The following is a 24,541-nucleotide window of genomic DNA, read 5'->3' as shown; positions in this document are numbered from 1 at the left end:
TAAGTGATGCAGTATCTATTCTGTGATTGCGAGTCTATGGAAATAATCAGGACATGTGTTATGTGAGGTTTTCATAATGGACAATAGCGCTAGCCTACCAATGGTAGGCAGAACTCCTTATTCATTAGGATAAAGTGAGTCTCAAAAACAACAAACTGTAGGTCTTGCAAGTATGTATTTACAGTTTTATTTGTACATTTTACAGTTTAACAATGATGAGTTCAACAACGGCAATGGGCCAAGCTCAGAAAGCATAGAGTGTCTGGAGCAGCTTGTGCTGGGCCTGGGAACACTTCTCGAACTGGGTGCCAGGTCTGAAACAAAAAAACCAGGGTTAATACTGCGACACCCATTTGTTCTGGTGACCTTGCCTTTTGGACAATTCATGTCAGGAACTTCTAAATTGTACAAAGGACATGTAATGTACCCATTATTCATTTTTTCCAAAATTTCCACTGGAAATGGTACCATCTGGAAAACAGAGGTTTCACCGCATCTCAATGCTGAGTTCAATCATGCTACCTTAAATTGTGCAGTGTATAAAATTAATGAGGCCCTTGAGACTAGCTGCATAAGAACTTGACTCTACGGACTCACTGAATCTTTTATTTTAAGTATTAGGGATATAACAAGGACTCCCGGATTTTAATGCTTAATTTAAAAAAAAAATAACAACAGCATAGCCAGAAAGGATATGAACAGGCATATTTGATTAAATTCAAGTGGTCTGTGTGACCAATTTCACCCATATAGTTCCCTATTCAGAGTTTAGAGAGGCAATAAGAATTCATAAATATGATGTATGGTCATACTCTGTGACCACCTGATTCCCATATTAGATGGGTCTTGTAACAGTTAGGGGTACTGAGGGTCTTATCTGCCTTTAAGTGGAATCCAACAGTCACCTGATGAGTGAGTGAGTGAGTGAGTTTGATTTTACGCTGCTTTTAGCATTATTACAGCAATATCACGGCGGGGGACACCAGAAATGGGCTTCACACATTGTACCCATGTCGGGAATCGAACCCGGGTCTTCAGCGTGACGAGCGAAAAGCTTTAACCACCAGGCTACCTGACCGTCACCCGATGAACTCAAATGTATGGAAATCGTTTGGAAGCTAGGCTGACAATTTTCATTCTATAAGAAACCTTTCAGTAAACGTACTTGCTGATAAACACCTGGAGGATGTCACGGGCAAGCTTAGGGAAGTAGGACTGCTGGACAACGTGATCCAGGACAATGAGAGGTCCAGAGATATCAGTCATTGGCTTGAACTTCTTGTCTTCGCCCTGTTAAAAAAAAGATGTGTATGAATGAACTACATTTCCATATGTTGTGTAAGGTTGTTTACGTTTTGGGCAAAGCAACTAGTGTAGAAAAAGACAACATTAGAGCTCAGATTTGTTTACAAAACTTGAGGGAGGATGCTGAATGCACTGGTCAAGAAGAAGAATACAGTGCTAAGGTATAATATCATAAATATATATCTTTGTAACCAGCAACTTTATGCAGGACCAAGTACAAGGTTCAGACAGGCTTCAGAGGGCCCTCTCTTAAAAAGGCAATCAATTTGGTCAATCAAGTATTGTATGAACCATGTTAAAGTATTATTTGGGGTCTGTTAAACTTCTGACTTGGCTTGGTGGCTCCCAATAAAATGATGCTAAAATAATTCAAAGCTCAAATAAGACTGAAAGTTTCACCACTGCCTAAGTCAAACTGCCCCATGCAATCACAGAGGTTGTGTTCCCTCACCTTGATGAGCCCCAGCTGCACCAGTATGGCATTGGCAACCTGGGATGAAGCATATTCCCTCTTCATCACTCCCTCAAGAAGAACATCTGCAAGAAATCCAGGAAGTGTGGTGTTATTTCATTAATTTAACTGTTCAGTATTGTTCATACACACTGCCTGTTAGACAATATTTTGGGTTTCAGTAAGTAACTTGTTTTTCCCCACCACAATCAGCATGATCAGTTATGACAGTAGCCTCCAAATAATTAGATCATGACCAGACAGACCGGTGAGTACTGTAACACTAAATCAGCCTGGTCACATACTTCCATTATAGTTGACAGGTACAAATAAGGCCACACATTCTTTTTTCACGGGCTTGTCGCCCCTACTGAAAAGCAGCCCATCTAAGAAATAAATTTAACATAAAAATATTTATTTTTATTATGTCTCCTGCTAGTAATATAGATCCTCCGATACAATACAAAATGTTACATATAAATTCCATGTCTACATCAGTATCAGTGATTCAGGAGGCCACCTGTAGTTTTAACTGCACAGCAGGTTGACTTTTATTAAAATAAATAAATAATTTATTTTTATGTTTATTTTGATTGACCTTGTGTGGAAAGGCAGGAATAAATCCGTGAAATATAACATTTATAAAGTGTGGCCTACTGGAGTGTACAAAACCTATCATCTGTGGGGCATGTCCAGTTGTATACAAGAGCAACACAGGAGAGGGTTTTCATGTCATAGTATCAGCCATATCTACAAGAAGGCTGAAGGCCTGTTCAGCTCAGGCATGCACGATTGATAATTGTACAGAAAGCATGATGTACTTTGGGTCGGTTCTGCTCATTGAGTGAGTGAGCGAGTATGGTTTTACGCTGCTTTTAGCAATTAACAAGCAATATAACGGCGGGGGACACCAGAAATGGGCTTGACACATTGTACCCATGTCGGGAATCGAACCTGGGTCTTCGGTGAACGCTTTAACCACAAGGCTAGCCCACTGCTCATTGAGGACATCCTATTTCCAATTTTCCTTATCTCTTTCAACCACCGATAGGTTTGTGAAATCTCCTCTGGAGCCCCAGTGGAGGTGTGTGAGTGAGTGAAACAGACATTCTTACCAGCACACTCTGTAGCAGCATCTTTTGTTTTGTCATCGTCTTGTCGAACCACGGCAGCAACCTAAAACCAGTAAACACACTAAAGAAATAAGCGATACAAAATGTTCAATATAGTTTATTACCTTATTTGCTTGCTAAACAAAGCCATGATGCTACATTTGAGAATAATGCAAGGCAGATTAATTATATATTCTAATTGAATTGGGATTTAATGAGATTTGAAGTGACTGTACCATACACTGGAAGACAGAATCCTTACAATAGGATTTAAAACATGAAACTTGGTGAGATGATAACATATTTTTGGCTTCACAGCAATTGTGGTATGAATTCAGCCATTCTTATACTTCTATTTACTGGAACTGTACATATGCTCTCAATTAGTAACATACATTTACTGAGAACTATTTGTATTGTAATCATCAATATGAATAACGGTACATCACACTTCAAATACATAACAAATTTGCCCATGTCAGAGAAGGAGCAAAGAAAAGCATTCATCTGCAGGACAGTCACTGAAAGTGTTCTAACTCTGTGTACACCTGGACTACAATCTGTCACGACACCCATGCCTCTGATCAAAATGTTAGGTGAACGTTCAACAAAATCCATAAATGGGCAAAGAGAAGTTTTCCATTACATTATGAAACTGGTGTGAGTAATTGAGTTAGGTTTTACACTGCTGTTAGCATCACTCCAGCAGCTTATCGGTGGGGAATTGAAACTGCATGAAACTGTAACCATGGATACTGACCCGCATCACCGTCTCCACAACTTTCTCAGCATCTTCACTTTCATACTGAAACAGGAAGTTGAAACAACTCAGAATGGAATCAAGCCACAGTAAATGTTTGAGCACTCAGATGTACAATACAGTTCACCTATCAATGAAAAATGATATTTGCAGTGACCTACCCCGAGTTGTTGTTTCAAAGTTGCAGCTCTTGAGTGGCCCATGCCTAACAACTTCGTTGGTGAGGGAAAGGCCAGGAAATCAGCAGCAGAGACCTACAACAAGGACAATTATTGTCGATAAAGAAAAGCAAAATGTATCAAAAAGACTAATTCCTGAACAACAAGGGCACCAGTTCAGGGCATGCCTGATGTGAAAAGAAAGTTTCACAAAGAAATACTGAAACAGTTTATAAGTTATGATCTTGAAATGAAACATGAAGGAAGGATGGATTACTGGACGCCGAGGTTGTATACCCCTGATAAACACTGGCCAAATACTTCTGAAACCCTGTCCATCATTCCCAGGTAAAAGGATCCATAATGATAAGTACTAACGGTCAAAGTTGTGCAATAATCAGTTAGAATAGGAACCATGGGATGATGCAGAAAGAAACCCCTTTCTACCTTTCCAGGTGCATTTAGAGATCTGATGGAAGACACAGTTCAACACCAACATACTGGAGTGGTGTACCTACAACTCTTCATCTCGCACATCGCCATAAAAGATTGAATAACACGACATAATTATATTCCATACTGTTCAAATAGACTGGAGATCAGGTCAAGCACTTTCTGCTGTTTGCACATCTTTCCTATATCTGTAGACAGCTGGGGTGAGATCTCCAGGAAGTCTAGTTTGGATTAAAATGTATTTTATACATGCATGTTACACACTACCTAACCTTGGCCACACAACTTAAAAAACAAGGAATCCAAAGAAGGCTCAAGTTTATGCCAGTCTTACTATGTTCTGGTTTAACTAAACTGCAGGAATACTCAATAGTGCCTTTCTTTGAGGTGTATTGTATTTTTCCTGAAGGCTCATGTTAATGGCAGTCTTACTATGTTCTGGTAAACTAAACTGCAGGAATACTCAATAGTGCCTATCTTTGAGGTGCATTGTATTGTTCCTGAAGGCTCACGTTAATGGCAGTCTTACTATGTTCTGGTCAACTAAACTGCAGGAATACTCAATAGTGTCTTTCTTTGAGGCTCATTGTATAATGCCAGTCTTACTATGTTCTGGACAACTAAACTGCAGGAATACTCAATAGTGCCTTTCTTTGAGATGCATTGTATAATGCCAGTCTTACTATGTTCTGGTCAACTAAACTGCAGGAATACTCAATAGTGTCTTTCTTCTCATTGTATTGTTCCCTGAACTTCTGTCTGTGAATGTGAAAGAAACAATGGAGAGTAAAACTACACCAGTCTCACATTGAGGGAGGGTCACATCTAGGGAGGGTCACATCTAGGTAGGGTCACATTGAGGTAGGGTCACATTGAGGTAGGGTCACATTGAGGTAGGGTCACATTGAGGGAGGGTCACATTGAGGTAGGGTCACATTGAGGGAGGGTCACACTGAGGGAGGGTCACACTGAGGGAGGGTCACATTGAGGGAGGGTCACATTGAGGGAGGGTCACATTGAGGGAGGGTCACACTGAGGGAGGGTCACATTGAGGGAGGGTCACATTGAGGTAGGGTCACATTGAGGGAGGGTCACATTGAGGTAGGGTCACATTGAGGGAGGGTCACATTGAGGTAGGGTCACATTGAGGTAGGGTCACATTGAGGGAGGGTCATATTGAGGTAGGGTCACATTGAGGGAGGGTCACATTAAGGTAGGGTCACATTGAGGGTCACATTGAGGTAGGGTCACATTGAGGGAGGGTCACATTGAGGGAGGGTCACACTGAGGGAGGGTCACACTGAGGGAGGGTCACATTGAGGGAGGGTCACATTGAGGGAGGGTCACATTGAGGGAGGGTCACATTGAGGTAGGGTCACACTGAGGGAGGGTCACATTGAGGGAGGGTCACATTGAGGGAGGGTCACTTAAATGTGTGACCTGTGAGACATCTATTTGAGGAGTCCTAAAAATACTTCAAAGTACAGCTACGACTTGTGGCCAATAAGAGACTGCAATATTATCACACCAAGTATATTCATATCCATGACAAATGTACCTGAAACAGTTCTAAGAGTACACCATTGCACGTTCACTTCAAGCACTGGGCACTTTTGCCCCTATGGCTTGTATGCAGCACCTGATAGAACCCGTCTTCTTCGTTATTAAGGTGATGTGCATTTCAATGACTAGGCTAGCCCACCACGCTTTAGTGAGAACCAAGTCACCAAGTTAATGGCCTTCTAATATTCATGTTTGTTTGCTGTTCAACACTATTCCACACTATTTGTTCAGCAATTTTCCAGCCATATGGGGTTTAACGTCTCGTCCAAGATTATTGTACTTATATAGCGACATGCATGCACGTGTATGTGTGTGTGTGGCTGCTTGTACTAGTCAGGACTGATGCCAATTTATAGTGCTAGCTCACTGAGATACCATGCCGCAGTTTAACATGAATACCCCACTCAGATGCATGCACGTGTATGTGTGTGTGTGCCTGCTTGTACTAGTCAGGACTGATGCCAATTTATAGTGCTAGCTCACTGAGATACCATGCCGCAGTTTAACATGAATACCCCACTCAGACACAGTATACTGACTCCGAGCCGACCAGTCCTTGTTTTAGCCCCTTAATGCCGAGCGCCAGACAGGATAACAACAAGTACCATCATTTAACGTCTTTTGGTATGACGCAGCTGGGGATCGAACCCCGGACCTTCCACTCTCCGGGCGGACGCTCTACCATTAGACCACGAAGGCGGTCGATCGATATTATAAGCACCATGATACACAATGTATCACACCACTGAGTCTGACCACTTGATCCATTTAGTTACCTCTCTTGAATCAAATCTGTTCAAGACCATCCAAACAGTAAAGCTGCAGCTATTTCATAAATCAAATCACAATTGCTATTGCAGTCATTCAAACACAAATTCATTGGAAATCAAAAGATTTATTAAATATAATTTCAAAAAGCAGTGGTGGGTATTTCAAGCAAAGAAATTCACACAGATACAAATACGACCTTACTTGTTTAAACAAAAACTTTACAAAATATATCATCATCTAAGATACACAGAATATAACATATCTTTACACATGATATTGGCATTCTAGAAGTTGGAGAGTACCTAAATAAGAAAACATACATCTTTATGTATAACAACTTCTGGTATACTGATTTAGCGACGTTTCGATGTAGATCCTTACTTTGTGAATAGCTAATCAGGTAATTGACTTTCAATTAGTAGCCAATCAAGCTTGAAACATCTTAACATCTTATCCTTGATCCTCACAGTACACCTGGCTTAATGTAACTATCTGTGCACTACTTGTTATCAATCACCTGTTGAGATTATTGTCAATCAGCTGCTCATCACAACATGTCACATGAATACGAATATGCCTGTCATAAGAGGCGACTAACGGGATCGGGTGGTCAGATTCGCTGACTTGGTTGATGCATGTCATTGTATCCCAGCTGCCTGGATCGATGCTCATGATGGCAGTCATCATCTTATCTTTACCATATTTGCAAGATATTAACTGGATTTCATCAAAAGGATGTAGAGGGGAATTAATTTAAAAAAGGCCCTGAAAGCTTTTCAACCAAATTAATATGAAAATCTAATCGCCTAACAATACCTAAGCTTCAGTCATGTCACATTCAAGAGAAAGTCCTTTGACAATGCAAATCCATTCCTTTGTCACAATCATTACTGCTAGGTCCCATAAGTAAGAATCTATGTTGTCCAACACATATATTCCAGTCCAAATACCCTTTTGTAAATGTTTAAATCGACTTGAGTTGGGACAGAAGCCAGTAGAAAGAACAAGTGAAATGTGATGATTTGAGATATATTATCTTTGTACATCATCCTCTGAAAATAGGAGTATTGACGAAATCCTATTTATAGAATCAGGGCAATAACCAGACAGGTTGATGTTCAGGAATGTGACCAATAAGAAATCACTGTTATTTTGCATTGGCTGATACAACTGTAGACAAATTTGTATTTACCTACACACTGACCAGACTACCACTAACAGAAAGACACATCCATACATGTCTGATTCAATTCCCCAACATCAATGTTATTTTCATTGGCACATCAACACCGATACAACCGTAGACAAATTTGTATTCCCCTAAATATTGACCAGACCATCATGAACAGAAACACAGATTCTACATGTCTCATTCATCAGACATCTTCCCCTCTGTGTCCTTGTATGCCAAACAAAAGCATTATTCTCAAAAGACAGATTTTTCCACCTGATGTTTCTACGATACAAAGGACTTCTGCAAATATTTGCAAAACCAATTTATCAGAGAGGTAACTATATTATATCCTAAATTAGGCAATGTGAAAACATGTCATTTGAAGTATCAAACGTCAATCTAGCATTATCATCTTCGTCAATACTTTACAGGTTTGCATGCACTAGGTTCTTCCATAACCTTTGATTACATATACTGTAACCATTTTCAACCAACGATTCAAGCCACGGCCTGATTCCAGCTCAGTCTCAGACCAATGACTGCTGAGATTACATCAGCAATAGTTCTTGTGCAGCATGAGCCATGACCTTGATTTGTTTGTTCGTTGTTTAACGTCGCACTCAGCAATATTTCAGCTATATGACGGCAGTCTGTAAATAGTCTGAGTCTGGACCAGACAATCCAGTGATAGACATCATGAGCACGATCACGTTTGCCGCCTCTTACGACAAGTATAGTTGCCTGGTTGCTGGAGACCTATTCTACCTTGGATCTTCATGGGTCCCATGACCTTGAAGCCATCTACCATGTCTACTCTATGCATGGCTCAAATATCAGGCAATGGTAGGGATGCACAAACTTCAAACAGAGCAGGTCTCATTTGACTTCCGTTATACACGGCCTCATTTCATTACACAAAAAAATAGACGTTACTACACCGCATAGCGGTCATGTGTATTCTGGGGCGATGAAGGAACGTGGAAGAACACGTAAAGTTTTGACAATAATTATAATAAATAAGGAATGCCACAGTAGTATACGAGACAGTGAGTTGGGTTTTATGATGCTTCTAGCAATATTCCAGCAATACCACATCACAGGAAACAGAAAAGGGCTCACACATTGTACCCAGGCATCAAACCCAGGCCTTTGGCATAAGGAACCGACATTTTAACCACTAGGCTACCCCATTAGGCAACTGAACCCTGCAATAGACTGACACACAAAACATATATGTAACAACTGTCAGACTTGGTTCTCTGCAGGATTGATTGACATTTTCAATGTACATTCTGTGGTTAAAACAAAAAACGCACACCATATTGATGAACAGATTTAACTTAAAAATAATCTATTCCTAAAAACATTAGAAATAAAATCAAGTCAAAAGACAGGGAAGTAAAATCATTCAAAAAGACTTTCATCAGCATCATTTTATTGATGGAAACATGATCCATAGCGTATGGTTAAGGATGGAATTAACGGCTTAACCACTTCACATTCGTTGTGATCAATTGTTTCTACTTCAACATAAATATGTATTCAACATATATAAAAATATATGCTTTGGCATGAGGAATTTCTGTGAGTATTGTGAGTGAGACAGACAATAGAGTAAAAAGATTTTTTAACAAAAATCATAAACACCTTGTGCCAACAAACCTATGTTTAAAAAGACATACCGATATATATATAAAACACATTCACATGTTTAACAAACCACTGTTAAAATGTAAATAGACTAGAAGTAAACTACTTGGCCCTTTTCAAATTGTCATTTCCCCCTCGGGAAGGAATGATGAAAACAGATGCAGGCACAGCAAACTGACAGTACAGTTTCATGCTCATGAGGACACCTTGGTAAGAAGTCAGTTTTCAGATTGTGGCCAGGCTACTTCATGTTATTATTTTGTAATTTAGTCTGCCAGAAATATTGCAGAATTAAACAAAAAACAGCATGTACAATAAAAAGTATTTTAAAAAATTCAAGAACGACTTACACCACAAAGAATCATGGCGGACTGAAATTAGGGGATGTCAATTTTGTTTTTATTCTCTTCTTTATTACCTACATATTGTAATTACAAAGATCAAAAACATGTACAATAGAAGATTATCCTGAACATATGTAAACCTATTTACATTAAACCATAATTCCTTTCAGACTGATAGTGATAATCACATGATTATCATATGACAATGACTTCAATGGTGGTCCCACACATATTATTATAACCCGATGACATAGAGAAATATGAATGTTCTTGAGATTATACACACGTTTCTTATCTGTTATCTCTATCATTGGCCAAATGAAACTGAAAAGGGTTGATGTTAATCAATTACTTTGGCAAAACAAAATTAGATTTATTTGGTGTCCTTTGATAAATACATATAACAGAAACACAGCTAAGCTGACAAGGCTTATTTAAACAGTAGCCATGTACTTAGCACATTTGTTTAGAGCCTGAATAGGAACACATGTTTATTCACCTGTAGAATCACCAACATATTGCATAACAAAAAACAGGTTTCTTCTGAATAAAACAACATATCAATACACAAGGGCTGCCCTGGGTAATACGGGTAGGAGGGCTGGGTGGGTCGAGTAGGACACAGGTACCCGGTAGAGGGCTGGGGTCAAGTAGGACACAGGTACCCGGTAGGAGGGCCGGTTGGGTCGAGTAGGACACAGGTACCCGGTAGGAGGGCCGGTTGGGTCGAGTAGGACACGGGTACCCGGTAGGAGGGCTGGGTGGGTCGAGTAGGACAAGGGTACCCGGTTGGAGGGCTTGTCGGGTCGAGTAGGACACGGGTACCCGGTAGGAGGGCTTGGTGGGTCAAGTAGAATATGGGTACCAGGTAGGAGGGCTTGGTGGGTCGAGTAGGACACAGGTACCCGGTAGGAGGGCTTCGTGGGTCAAGTAGGACACGGGTACCAGGTAAGAGGGCTTGGTGGGTCGAGTAGGACACGGGTACCCGGTAGGAGGGCCGAGTGGGTCGAGTAGGACACGGGTACCCAAAGGACTACCCAGACCCAGTGACATGATAAATTGTTTAATGACAATAACAATAAAGCTCCATGGTTACACTACAAGACATTAAAATTCACATTTCTTTCTGACTATGCAAGCTTTTCTTCTGACTTTTATATACTTGAGTAAAGATAAAGCTTCAGTCTACTTCAATGTATTCATGATCAGATCATTTTGTAAGTGTGTGTCAATAGTTTTTGCCAGAACTCCTGTAAAACAATTCCCAAATGAACATTTTGTACCCAACTCTTGAGACATACAACGGGTACCCAGGTAAGGTAAGGTAATAGGGGGTCGGGTAACTGGGTACTAAATTTGGACTTGTCCCAGCCCTACTACATACCACTGTAACTTTGCAATATCACAGTCAAGTTTGTTTCACAAATTTAAACAAGGAATGGTCAACATTCATTACTTTCCACATCTACTCAGCAAATGACACTTCTAAAACAATAATACATCCTTCAGACAATGAACGCATTAATAATCTGAGAACAAGTCAGCTAACTTCAAAAACACCTAAAAAATAATTAAAAAAACCATTTCACCATGTTCACACTAAAACATACACATGGATCACTTTTTGATTGACTTTGAGCTTACTTCCTGTTCCCAAATTTTGGAATGAAAAGAACCTATCACTTGCAAGTCAACAGCTAAAAGTGAAACTTAATATTTGTAACTGGACGTTTTTCTGAATGTCGCTAGGCACAAATCTGTCATGATATCGACAGAGTCTTCAAGTCATCAGCCAAGTCATTTGTGGCAACTTCTCCCTGAAACCAGAAAGGCAGTCTGTCAGTTTCAGGCCAATTCTGAGTTATTCTTTACCAAAGGATATCAATTCCTTACATAAGAAAGAGAATTTATGGATGTCAACTTCTTTATTATGAGGAACACAGCGTTTCGGGGGATATACTTACTCCTTCATCAGGTGAATGATTCACCTGATGAAGGAGTAAGTATATCCTCCAAAACGTGAATCATTCACGTGATGAAGGAGTAAATATATCCTCCAAAACGTTGTGTTCCTCATATTAAAGCAGTTGACATCCATAAATTCTCTTCCTTGTGTATCACTTCTAAATGCCTTCAAAGACTTGAATTCCTCACCTGTTAACGTGAATTACATTTTCTACAATTTCAGTATTTAAGTTGCAATATCAAGGAAAGGGCTGATCGGAGAAGTCACCACAAATTCTATTGGTTAATGATGCAAAGTGTAAAATGTTTATATTTAAATGTTTAACCTGAACTCACCTTCACCGACAGATATGCAACATGGCCAGGGTCTTGTTCCTCACATCTATCTTTGGGCTACGACTATCGTAGTGATTGTTGCATCATGGGAGCCATGATCAGTCGGCTTTATGGAACAGTCCCTGGCCAGTTGTAGAATGATGGCATCTACAGTACACATGATATAACCACTCACCTGTTTGACTGGCGTGACTGCTTGACCCTTGACCTGTAGAGCAGGATCGTCATTGAGTTCCCCTTCTTCTTCATCTTCTACTTCCTGTGAAAAACATTAAAACACAAAACATTATTGATGAAATGTCATCCTGACATCCCTGGGAAATTCTTTTGTAGCACAGCGAAATGTTTTGTTTGTTTGATGTTTATCGAGACACTCAGCAATATTACAGCTACATGACGTAGTCTGTAAAAAACGGAGGCTGGACAAGACAATCCAGTGATTGATATCATGAGCATTGATGTACGCAATTGGGATACAAGCCTAGCCATCCTATCCCATTAATTGCCTCTTAAGACAAACATGGGTTGCTGAAGACCAATTCTAACCAGGAGTGAGTGAGTGAGTGAGTTGGGTTTAACGCCGCTTTTAACAGTATTAGAGTTATATCACGGCGTGTCAGCTTAATGTGGGAGGAAAGCCCGAAGTGATGCAGGTTTCAGACGTCTACCACTTCGGTGAAACCAATGAGCACGGGTATGGTGCTGACAAACCTAGAAACATAATTGGGGCGAACCGGGATTCGAACCCACAATCATAGGTTTCTGGCGTGCCCAAGGGACGCAACTTTGCACAACGAATTGCCGCGCCTAAGATGACTGAGCCACCCGTGCCCCTCTAACCAGGATCATAATGCGATGATTTTCATACCTGGTGGAACATCAGATCGTTTTGAATATTTCAAAAAAGAATTGTATACTTATATACTTATGCTATCTCCCACTAGGAATTTCTTCTTTCTTCTTCTATCCTATCTGGAAACGTGCTTGAACCGAGTTTCCAGCTTCCAAAAACAATCAACCCAAACATCACTATGGTCACCTCCCAAACAAATGGGTCGCGCACGTAATCCTGTGCATAGCAGCCTGCACAACCTGATCACATGCCTTTTTTCATCTGTCACTTCATTCTCTTTTGTCAGAGCTAACAGGCTAAGATAAGATGTGGAGATGGTCTTGCGAGATAGGATAAGTATATAAATATATACTTATTGGAAATTTCCAAATTTTTAAAACTTATCCTATCTCACACTATGCATTTATCCCACAGTTCAATGGTTGGCATAGACACCCTAGACTATAAGATTACAACAGTGAGATGTACACAAGGAAGCTGGTTCCAAACAGTGAAATAAATAAAATATTTAAACCACTGCCTAGTGTCGAAAACAAGAACTCGTGAGCAGGAAATAAATCAACAACTGGATACATGATCCCGATATGCTACTCGAACATAGCAGCATGAGATTGGGTACAACATGCAGCGTTTTTTCACATATTACGTCATTAAATGAATGACCGCGTAGCTGTAAAGAAATAAGCGACACAGCATACAGCATTCTACAATACAGATCAGAACACAATCTTCCAAGACAATAGCATGCATCTGCTCAGCATCAGTCTTAAAGCTTCTTCAAAGCTATTAGTGAGAGAGTATGGTTTTATGCCACTTTAAGCAATATTCCAGCAATATCATGGCGGGGGATACCAGAAATGGGCTTCACCCATTGGCCTCATGTCGGGAATTCCATGTCTTCAGCGTGACGAGCGAACGCTTTAACCACTAGGCCATTAAACCCACCCAGTGATTAAAGCACGCCAAGATGAGAAGAGGAACAATCAACACTATCCAATCAAACCTTCGAACCAGTACCCCGACAACACAAATACTCAAGGCAGAGGTGAACAGAGTAAAGGTTCGAGAGAAGGTTCGGGACCAAAGTCAGTGTGAGGGAATTGGTAGCTTCTCTCTTCTGAAGGACAAGAGGAAGAACACCTGTCAGGGGAAATGTGTTGGCATTGAGGCCTTCCCAGGAGATTGCCAGAGCATCGTGATCCCAAGCCTGAGGATCGGGGATGGAAGACACGAACCTTGAGAACTGAGCTTTGAATATGAATGCAAAAAGATTGACGTCTGGGAACAGATATAGTTGGCAAATCCACAAGAAGATAGATGGATGAAAAGACCTTTCTGTCTATGACGACCTGTATGATCGGGACAGAGTCGGCTATAACACTGGAGATCCCCGGAATATGATTTGCCTGAACCTGGATGTTGAGAGAGATGATAAACTGGAAGAAGTCGAGTGAGAGCAAGAGGAGCGACATCAACTTGGTAGATCCCAACTTGTTGATGTACCAGTTGTTCGACTGTATCATGAGGTGAGAGGAACAGAGGAGCGTCGAGCAGTGAGATACTGCCAGTATCACAGCCTTTAACTTGAGATTGCTTTGAAGACAAGGCTCGTCATCAGACCAACGCCCTGCAATTTGATGCATCAAAGAAAAAGTGGAGGGTCGGAACAAACAGCTTCAAAGAGAACACGACGCAAACATTCAACTCTACTTGGGACCACTTAACGTGCAGACGCAGATGAATCGGGAGGGAGATTGGTGGCCAGCAATCATCATTCGGGATGGCGATGAGAAAGTGAGTGAGTGAGTGAGTTGGGTTTATCGCTGCTTTTAACAGTATTCCAGTCATATCACGGCATGTCTGCTGAGCTTAATGTGGCAGGAAAGCCCGAAGTGATGCAAGTCTCAGACGTTTACCACTTGGGCGAAACCCACAAGCATGGGAATGGTGCTGACAAACCTAGAAACCTAATCGGGGCGAACCGGGATTTGAACCCACAATCATGGGTTTCTGGCGTGCCTGGACGCAACTCTCCGCAGCGAATCGCGGCACCTTAGATGACTAGGCCTGTGGCCCCTGGCAGTGAGAAAAAGAATGAAGTGACAAAGGAGGCACATGATTAGGTTGTGTAGGTCACTATGCACAGGATTACGTGCGTGACCCATTTGTCTTGGAGGTGACCATGGTGATGCTGGAGATTGTTCGGGTGGATTGTTTTTTAGGAGCTGGAAATCCTGTTCAATCATGTTTCCATATGGAATAGAAGAAGAAAAAAGAAATCCACAGTTTGATATAGGATAATTTTAAAAACAGCTGTTATATATTGAATGGAAAAGTTGGATTTAGTTGGATGGAAAACTCTGCTGACCTGCATATGCCTTATGCAACTGGACCCAACTTTGATATAAAACAAATACGTACAAATCAGTGCCAAATAATTTATCCATAGTGCAACCTTTTTGAGATTAACCAGTTGTCAACTTTCTAATGAGCAAATCCACACTTACTTCTTCCTCCCCTTCCTCATCTTCCTCCTCCTCATCACTTCCTTCATCATCACTGAAATAATCGGAAAAACATCAGAACAAACCTAACAACCAGCCATGGCAACATGCCATTTACCATACAACTACTATTTACATCCTCATCAAGTGAAAACTGAACAGACACCAAACTTAAATAAAACTACAAGGGACTGGAAAATAAATCTGTTCGTTAGATATGTTGATCGTTATATACTCAGAAATGTTGTCCATCTTGGATCGAACGAATAACACAATAATTGCAGCATTTATATGTTTTATGTTTCTTTTACAGGTGTGGTTAGGTGAGATTGGGTTTTATCCCCTTAGGACCAGGCATGGTAACAACAAGTACCATCTTTTAACATCTTTTGGTGTGACAGGGATTGGGATTGAATCCCTGACCTTCCGCTCTATGGGCGGATGCTCTACCACTTGACCATGGAAGCAGTCACTTATTTTACAGATAAGATAAGTTCAATTACAGGTAAGATGAACATAAAGCAAGTTTAGCATGGTTGAATGGTCTGAATGTTATATGAATGATAATGTTGATTCGCCACTGATTGAGAATTGCCAATTGTCTGTGACACAAACTGACACTGAGTGAGATTTATCCTTTCGCTTTACACATCACTAATAAGCATTATTTGGGACGGTTGGGGATCAAATATCAGTTTGCTGTACATCTTAATTCACTGTGCAGAGTTTGATATATATGTTTATTTATATGATAATATATATCAGGATTTTATATCCGTTTGTTCGCTCAATCCATGTTCATTCTATTTGTGTTCAACTGTACTCATATTAAATATTCCCAAATAGACAGCAATCATCAGCTCCTCATTAATAAGATTTTATAAAAAACAAGGTGTGCAGGAGACCAATTCTAACTAGATGTAGCGCTGAGGTCATGCAAGTACGCTCAGAAATCCCCACGTTACTGTAAGGTACATAAATGTAAAGTTAAATACTTCTGCCATCATATGTAGACTTGTTGTGTCCACCTACCTGAAAGATGCCAGGACGTGATCTTTGCCTACAGCTTCCATTGTTCCTCGTACCAGTTCAATGCCATCCTCCCCCAGCATGTTGGCTGGAAGTGACAAGAGTGAGTGAGTGAGTGAGTGAGTGAGTGAGTGAGTGAGTGAGTGAGCTAGCTATTTCACGGCAGCCTGAAATAACGAAGTCTGGGCCATGCAGACCAGTGGTTGATATTATGAGTAACGTCCTGTGTTGTCATAGAACAATGGACACCCAGTCAACCATTCAATCCATGTAAGTCACCTATTACGACAAGCAAAGGTTACTTTGAACCGCATCTACCTTGAAGTAATTTTACAAGTGAAACACTTGTAACTTTATACTAATCACATGCACACCTAAGATATCAATGTCAGACACTTTTGTTGGTTATCATGGTTATAATCATAGAGAAGTGACATTACAGTTCAAATGTGTCAATGTAAAGAAATGGGCAGGAACAGATTGGTAAATGAACTGTAAAACAAATTGGAGTTGCCCAAATTGGCAACCCATTGACAGTTGACAGCCCATTCTCGTTTAACATAATATTTTATTACCATGAAGAGGAAAGTGGCGATGGAGTGGTGGTTTCTTGAGTGAGTTAGTGAGTTGGGTTTAACGCCGCTTTGAACAGTATTCCGGTTATATCACGGCGTGTCAGCGTAATGTGGGAAGAAAGCCCGAAGTGACGCAGGTCTCAGACGTTTACCACTTTGGTGAAACCCATGAGCACGGGTATGGTGCTGACAAACCTAGAAACATAATTGGGGCGAAACAGGATTCGAACCCACAATCATAGGTTTCTGGCATGCCCAAGGGATGCAACTCTGCACAGCGAATCGCGGCGCCTTAGATGATTTGGCCACCCATGCCCCCTGGTGGTTTCTTGAAAACCATGACTATTTGTTTTAGTCTGAGGATCTTCAGAGTCCTTTTACTTACCATTGAGGTCTAATTTCACCAGATGCTCCTTGTCTTCAAGACTCTCTGCCACACTGTTAGCACCGGAACTGCCAATCTCATTGCCAGACAATATCAACTCCTGAAAATGAAGTGTCTTTTGTGAAACATGGCAGTGATCAATTGGTTTGGGTGAGGTGAGGTGAGGTGAGGTGAGGTGAGGTGAAATGAGGTTTAACGTTGCATCCAAGATTATTGCACTTATATAGCAACGTGCATGCACGTGTATTTGTGTGTGTGGCTGCTTGTACTAGTCCGGACTGATGCCGATTTATAGTGCTAGCTCACTGAGATACCATGCCGCAGTTTAACATGAATACCCCACTCAGACAGTATACTGACTCCGAGCTGACCAGTCCTTGTTTTAGCCCCTTAATGCTGAGCGCCAGACAGGGTAACAACAAGTACCATCTTTTAACGTCTTTGGTATGACGCTGTCAGGGATCGAAACCCCAGACCTTCCGCTCTCGGGGCGGACGTGCTACCATTAGACCACAGAGGTAAATTGGTTTGGAGTTGTACGATAAAATGGAAGGTCTGACTCCATAAACCATACCAGCCAAAACTGAGTGAATCCTAAATTGAATCATGTATAAAACGACAAAGCTATACAACTGTGAAAGGATTACTTATCACACCCTTGTTTCTTTCCTTGTTGTTTAATGCTGCACTTTGCAATAAAACAGCAATATGACAGCAGCCTGTCAATAATCAAGCCTGGACTAGACAATCCAGTGATTGATGAAATGAGCAATGATCCACGCCACACAATGGCAATGATGACTTGCAATCAACAAAGTTGCCAAAGCCAGACAACCCGATCCATTCAATTTGCTCTTATGATAAGCATAGATTGTTAGGAAACAATTCTAACCTGGAATCCCCAAAGGATTATACATTGCGACTCTAGAAACAGAGAAACAGCAACTGAAAACAGCATGTGTGTGAGTGTGTTTTGCTTAACACCTTTTAACAGTATTTCAGTCATATCATAGCGTGCAAGCTTAGAAGAGGAAAAACGCCTGAAGTGATGCAGTTCTCAGGTGTTTACCACTTTGGGGAAACCCACGATCACATGTATGGTGGTGACAAACCTAGAAACATCATCTGGGAAAACCAAGATTCAAACTCACAATGTGGTTTCTGGCCTGCACAAGGGACACAACTCTGCACAGTGAATTGCAGCACCTGATACAACTGGGCCACCTGTTCCCCCAGAGAGCATGTAAAGGCAGGCAGTACATCTATCATACATTAAACTAACATGGCAATTGATCTTACCATGGTAAAGGATGACATTCCACATGTAAGACCACTTACCTTTAGTTTTCTATGACCCTCATTTAAAACCTTGCCAATGGCTCTTGCTCCTTCATTTCGTAGTAAACAGTCACCAAAGTTAATTACTTCTAAATTTTCAAGTTTAGGTAGGGCCTGTAAAACAAACGGATAACTCTCAAGGGAAGCCTAAAACATGACGAAATAAATGTAAACTTGTCAAATGTTGTAAATTATTTATTGATTAATAATCAAACAAAAACAATATCTCAATGTCACACCAGACACTAATTACAACACCCAAACAGACATTAAAATGGCATCTGTCTGCCAAACCTCGCCCAACTCATACATAGTGTATTTTTCAAGAGTACACAAGCAAGCAGCAAATAGACAATACTGATAAAATATAACAATGGATCACTGCATGCAAATAACTTTTAATAATAATAATAATAATTGATTTGTAAAGCGCCTAATATCCATCGACAGTTGTTCACTGGCGCTGTGACAAAGTTAAAATGTAATGTCTATGTACATATGCCAACAATCAGGAGATCTATTGAAAAGCTGAAGTGAAGAAGTGGGTTTTGAGGTGAGACTTAAACGTTTTCAATCTTTTCACGGTTTGACATCATCATGGTCATATCCTGTTAATCATGGGAAATTGAACCTACCTGTGCTATGGCTTTGGCGCCTTTTTCTGTAAATGTGTTATCATTAAGATTGAGTACTCTTAGACGTTTGTTGACAGCCACTGCATCAGCAAGAGCTAATATACCGGGGTGGTTGATTCCATTCTGGGGCATAGCCAGTTCTTCAAGTGTGCCAATAGCCTGATAAAAGAGAAACATCATACAAAATCAAAGGGCCATAACCACCATAAGACATTCAGCTCTACCATGTTTCTGATTTAATTGTAGAACACCTATTTGTGAGCAAGTGTTGTTTGATAGTGATCCAATCTCCTTTCAATCAGATCTTTTACTCCGATACCATACCTCCTCATAGGTCGCATCAGGTGAACCTTGAGCAACCTTTGACCTCCCGATTAAAATGAAGGGTGCATGGGTTCTTGACCCCATTACATGTCAACTTTCTAAAACAATTCAGCTTCATTTCTTCCCCACATCTTGATCTTAATAGGAAAAAACCCACACAGAACACACATTTTGCGAAGATGTTACTCCCTTTTGGGTGCAGACGCCATGGTGCTTAAAGCAACAAGGTGTAGAGAATATCTACATAATGGCACAGCCATAATCATCTTCCTTTGGAACAAGTCATTTGGTTTTCATGACACAGAAATCTGATATGCTGCTCTGAATGCTTTGCTTACTTTTACCCAAGATTGGTTGGTTGGATGGTTAGTTGTGTATTGCCAAACTTAGCAATATTCCAGCTATATGACGGTGGTCTGTAAATAATCGAGTCTGGACCAGACAATCCAGTGATTGATATCATGGTCACCGATCCACGCAATTGGGATCGATGACATGCACCAACCAAGTCTGCGAGTCTGACCACCCGATCCCGTTAGTAGCCTCTTACGACAAGCATAGTTGCCTTTTACGGCAAGCATGGGTTGCTGAAGACCAATTATACCCCGGATATTCACAGCTCTTTTACCCAAGAACTTCAAAGACGTGATGCCGGTTAGCTGCTAGAAAGTTCATCTAACACAACCTCCTATGGTGGTGTCCTCAGACCGTCATGCAAAGATGTATCACATTCAAGCAAAAGATCTGATTTTAATGAGATTGATCAAGATCATGATCAGTCAGGAATCAGCCAATGATATCAAAAGCAACACAGTGATCTATGCAGGCAGAGCATGACACACAATCAGTTCACACATAGTAACCACCTAAACTGGTCTTAGTTGCTTCATAGTCCAACTCCAAAGACAAACACTGAAATTGCACAATGCCTGCCAGTATTAGGGATGGGGCAGATTAGCATCACCTCTTATGCTGTTGTTAATTCTGTGGCTAATTGAGGCAAGTGCTGCCCTGGTAAGCCATTTAGCCCGGCCAACAACAGTTGTGGCTGCTAAACCACCACCTCTATTAACAACAAATGCTAAACACTGACACCCACATCTAACAAAGTCATATGTATGGTTTTACATCGTCTATTCACAAAAGATATCAACCCCAGTTTTAACGCGCCTTGATTTTAGTTTTTATGTTTGATATTTCACAACAATGAGCATGACAAGGAAGATAATTTTATGGATGTCAACTTCTATATTTTTAATAATAAAGAAGTTGACATCCATAAAATTTTCTTCCTTATGTGTATCACTTCTAAATGCCTTTCAAAGACTAAATGTGCATGATGAGAGGGAGACATTTAAAATGGCTACACTTGAGTCTTTCACAAGAACTCTTTTCAGCATCATGGCAGGAACTCGCAAAAACTGGCAGTACCAAACATTACCCTTATGGATGCACATTATTGCAACAATGTTTTGCTTGGCATTTTGCAAACAATTTTCAGTCTTTTCAACAATATGATGCAACAATAATGTTGATGACAAGTCAATGGCTCAAATCAAGGTTTTCTTGTGGGTTTTGATCTCACAATAACTTCAGTACTATATTGCTCATACTACCTTGAAAACCTCTGCCAGTTTTGTAGTGCCCTCGTTCTCGAGCCTATTTCGACCAGATATGAAGACTCGAAGGGCAAGGGGTCTGCCAGCTGCACAACTGCTCTTGTGACAATCAAGAAGGCTGGATGCCAGCATCTGAAGGAAAGAGATGCTACCATATACGACATATACTCTTAAATGGCTTCACTTTACAGACCTGAAATTTTAATTTGACATAAAAATCATATTTCGATCTACATCACTTATAATGATCATGTTTAAAAGAAATTAAACACAAGAAACATTAATGTAGGAATTTCAAACAAAACATTGTTAGATACAGCTAGAATCTATATTAAAATCCATGGTACCAAATAAAGTTCTGTCTTGCAAACAAGCCAATTTACAAACACTTATTCTAACAACTATCCCTATGATCTGTGAACTAGTTTCATTAGTCATATGCAGTGATGACAAGATGATGACTGCTCAACATTTCCTTGACTGCCCAATACACACCTTCCCTCCAGTGATGCCCAGCCCATTGTTGTTGAGGCGGAGCTCCTGCAGTGTGTAACAGCTACTGCTCTTTATGAGGTCCACCAAGCCCTGCACACCATTAGGGCCGAAGGCATTGTCACTCAGGTCTAGCTCCACCAACTGAGCCCCTGCTGATATTATGCCTTCACCCAGGTGTTTCTACACACAGAACAAATACAGTAATAAATGTCAGATCAAAATCAATTTGAATGATCTGCCCCAACACACCTTTGTAAAACCGACCTGTGATGAATGAGGCATGTTTAAAACGAAAAGAAAATTAATCTTATTTTGGTATATCATGGCATTTATCATCATGTTCAGGGTTAGAAACTAACAGCTTTTGTCCACTAGTCCTTGTGATGATAACGTATAGCAAAACCCTTAAAATGGGCCAATTTCTACTAGTGCTTAGGATACCTTTACTATTGGGCAGTTTGGTAAGGACTACAGGACTAGTGCCAATTTCTAACGCTGATGTTCACAACAGAACCTCGGATGTATCAGGTCTAGGTGAATGAGCAGGGGAATACAGGTCAGGGTAGATGGACATATCATTATACAACTGTTAAAATAATCTTTAATACAAACCAGAGCTTTTGGAATTTCAGCCTTTAGCCTCCCTGTAAACATATCACTCCAGCGGGCTCTCTGAAAATATATACAGGTATAATGATGTCATGTCCGCTGACAAAATTGTTCACGTTGACGACTCATTTTATACATTGAAGGAGAAAGTGAACCATGTCACAGAAAACTTAAATTAAAAAAAACATAATCATGTTGACAACAAATATTATTCCAATAATTGTGCCTATTCTTTTGCAGGTTTCAAGTCAGTCAGGATTGATACGAGCACAGAGGTATCATTTTGCCAATAAACAATGGTAAACACCATCAAGTTGTCAGTTGCAACTGTTTACTTAGGACTATGCTGACAGCTACATTAATGCTGACAGCTACATTAACATGTCGAAATGAAAATATTTTGCTGTGTTGTCTAACAAAAGAAAAAAAGAAAAATGTAGTAACTTACATGATAGTATTCATACCCAGGAAAATAACCAAGACAGGCCCAAATAAATACCTGTTAACCAGTCTATTTCACCTGGTTCATAGTGTATTACCATGATTACAATCTTGAGAGCTATGAGGTTTAACTATGATGCTCACCTCAAACTCTGGATGTTTGGCAAGGGCTTTAGATATGACTTCAGCAGCTTCAACACCCATTGTGTTACCCATCATCTGTAATGATGTCATCTGTTGACTCTTCTCAATCGTCTCGACAATCTCCTTGGCTACAAGATAGGAAGCCTGAGTAAAAACCACACTTTTCAACAAGACCTTGGAATTGTATGCTTTTCATTGTTTTAAAATATTGTCCAAAATTTGAAATGATCGAACAAAATAATTAAATTACACTTCAGTACAGCACGCACAATGAACATGATGAATGTTAACATATTTAAAAAATGGTTTTAGCAGTCTTACAGGTAACTCTTCTGGTAATGTTTTCTTCATCATGCTCATCAATGTGTTAAATACGGATTGAAATGCGTGATTAATTACCCTCCCCTAGCTGGTTCCTATTGTTAAGATAATGTATTATAATAGATATCAGACCGACATGCCTATCCAAAAATATGTCCTTTGGCATGTTCAGCTCTCATGGAGACCATTGTGACTTAGAAATATTGGGTGAGTAGAAAAAGAGACACTGGCAGCAGTGCATGGTGTACCTGTTTTCGCATGTTGCAGAAATACATATTCAATGTTCTCTTTCAGTGGAATATAAAGTATAGAAACTTGTATGCAAGTTCTGACTGCAGTCAAGAATGTAGACACTTTAATATTTATCAACTGAATATGCACCAAAGAGGGTTTTGTAACCATGGGCCTAAATACCACAGAATAAACAGTTTAGCACTCAAACATGTTGATAAATGGGTATTTGATAACCTTGTTACTTCTACAGAGCAGTGTCAAATCAACTCAAATAAGAAATTACCACTGTTGCCATGGTCATTTTGTTCGTTTTCACGTGGCTTCTTTTCGTTGCATTGTTATGATGTTGCATAAATCTTCACGTAACCGGTTGTTTATGGTCATTTTTACGCATGAATAGGATTCCAATTCTCTAAAGGAATCTCCAACATCTAATATAATGTTGAGACCATCGTGTGTCAATCTACGTAGCCCTAAGACCAAGTTGTCAAGTCACCAGTGATTATGTTTTGCGTTCTAAATTCATCGAACTTCAGAACCGATTTTGCATTGAAAACTTACCATCTTCGGCTTTGTTTAATTTTAGACCTTTTCCTTTGAAACTGACTTCGTGTAGTGGGGCCACAGTCGTCTGGGCAAGCTGTTTGGTAACATCATCAATTGATGCAGAAGACATTTTTGTAGTGATTGAGTTTCTCACGTTGCCTCGAACCTTGTCTAAATATGGCGGCCTTTTTAAACACAAGTTCCGGAGTGTCGGTTGACTGGGCCCCTGCACTAGCAGCTTCGTCTCAGCTAGCATAAGGCGAGCGTGCGCAACAAAGATAGGGGACCAGACTAGTGCCGGTGGCTCCATGCATCGACGAAAAGTAGCGCATGTGCAGTGAGCAAGGTGTGCGATGCAGACTGAATGAATCATTCATAAAATATATCGAAAGTTTCGTAATGACGTCTTCACTTTGAATAAGTATGAAAATATTAAGCGAGTATTGG

At 40.3% G+C, this 24,541-nt stretch overlaps 1 protein-coding gene across 1 annotated transcript; it reads right to left on the bottom strand.

Moving 5' to 3' along the window:
* Positions 1-164: 164 nt before the first annotated feature.
* Positions 165-24,338, bottom strand: LOC124149636 (ran GTPase-activating protein 1-like). Its single transcript, XM_046521363.2, has 17 exons — positions 24,110-24,338; positions 22,994-23,121; positions 22,412-22,471; positions 21,800-21,979; positions 21,302-21,436; positions 19,362-19,520; positions 18,727-18,840; positions 17,389-17,488; positions 16,432-16,516; positions 15,403-15,454; positions 12,218-12,301; positions 3,790-3,882; positions 3,629-3,673; positions 2,872-2,932; positions 1,757-1,842; positions 1,166-1,290; positions 165-314 (listed from the first exon to the last, which is right to left on the bottom strand). Exons 1-17 carry the CDS (start codon positions 24,222-24,224, stop codon positions 245-247), a joined length of 1,692 nt encoding a protein of 563 aa, XP_046377319.2. The 5' UTR covers positions 24,225-24,338; the 3' UTR covers positions 165-244.
* Between the last annotated feature and the right edge of the window lie 203 nt (positions 24,339-24,541).

This window comes from Haliotis rufescens, unplaced genomic scaffold (genome assembly GCF_023055435.1).
Source record: "Haliotis rufescens isolate VD_foot unplaced genomic scaffold, xgHalRufe1.0.p SCAF_7, whole genome shotgun sequence".
In the NCBI taxonomy this organism is placed as follows: domain Eukaryota; kingdom Metazoa; phylum Mollusca; class Gastropoda; order Lepetellida; family Haliotidae; genus Haliotis; species Haliotis rufescens.
The sequence above is the reverse complement of the archived record's forward strand: the minus strand, read 5'-3'. Positions and strand labels throughout refer to the sequence as shown.

Excerpts from the sequence above, each read along its gene's own strand:
- LOC124149636 (XM_046521363.2), bottom strand. The coding sequence starts at position 24,224 with ATGTCTTCTGCATCAATTGATGATGTTACCAAACAGCTTGCCCAGACG. Across the intron at positions 22,472-22,993 it reads CCAAACATCCAGAGTTTGAG|AGAGCCCGCTGGAGTGATAT; the intron begins GTGAGCATCATA and ends ATATATTTTCAG. Across the intron at positions 2,933-3,628 it reads TTGTGGAGACGGTGATGCGG|GTTGCTGCCGTGGTTCGACA; the intron begins GTCAGTATCCAT and ends TACTGGTTTTAG.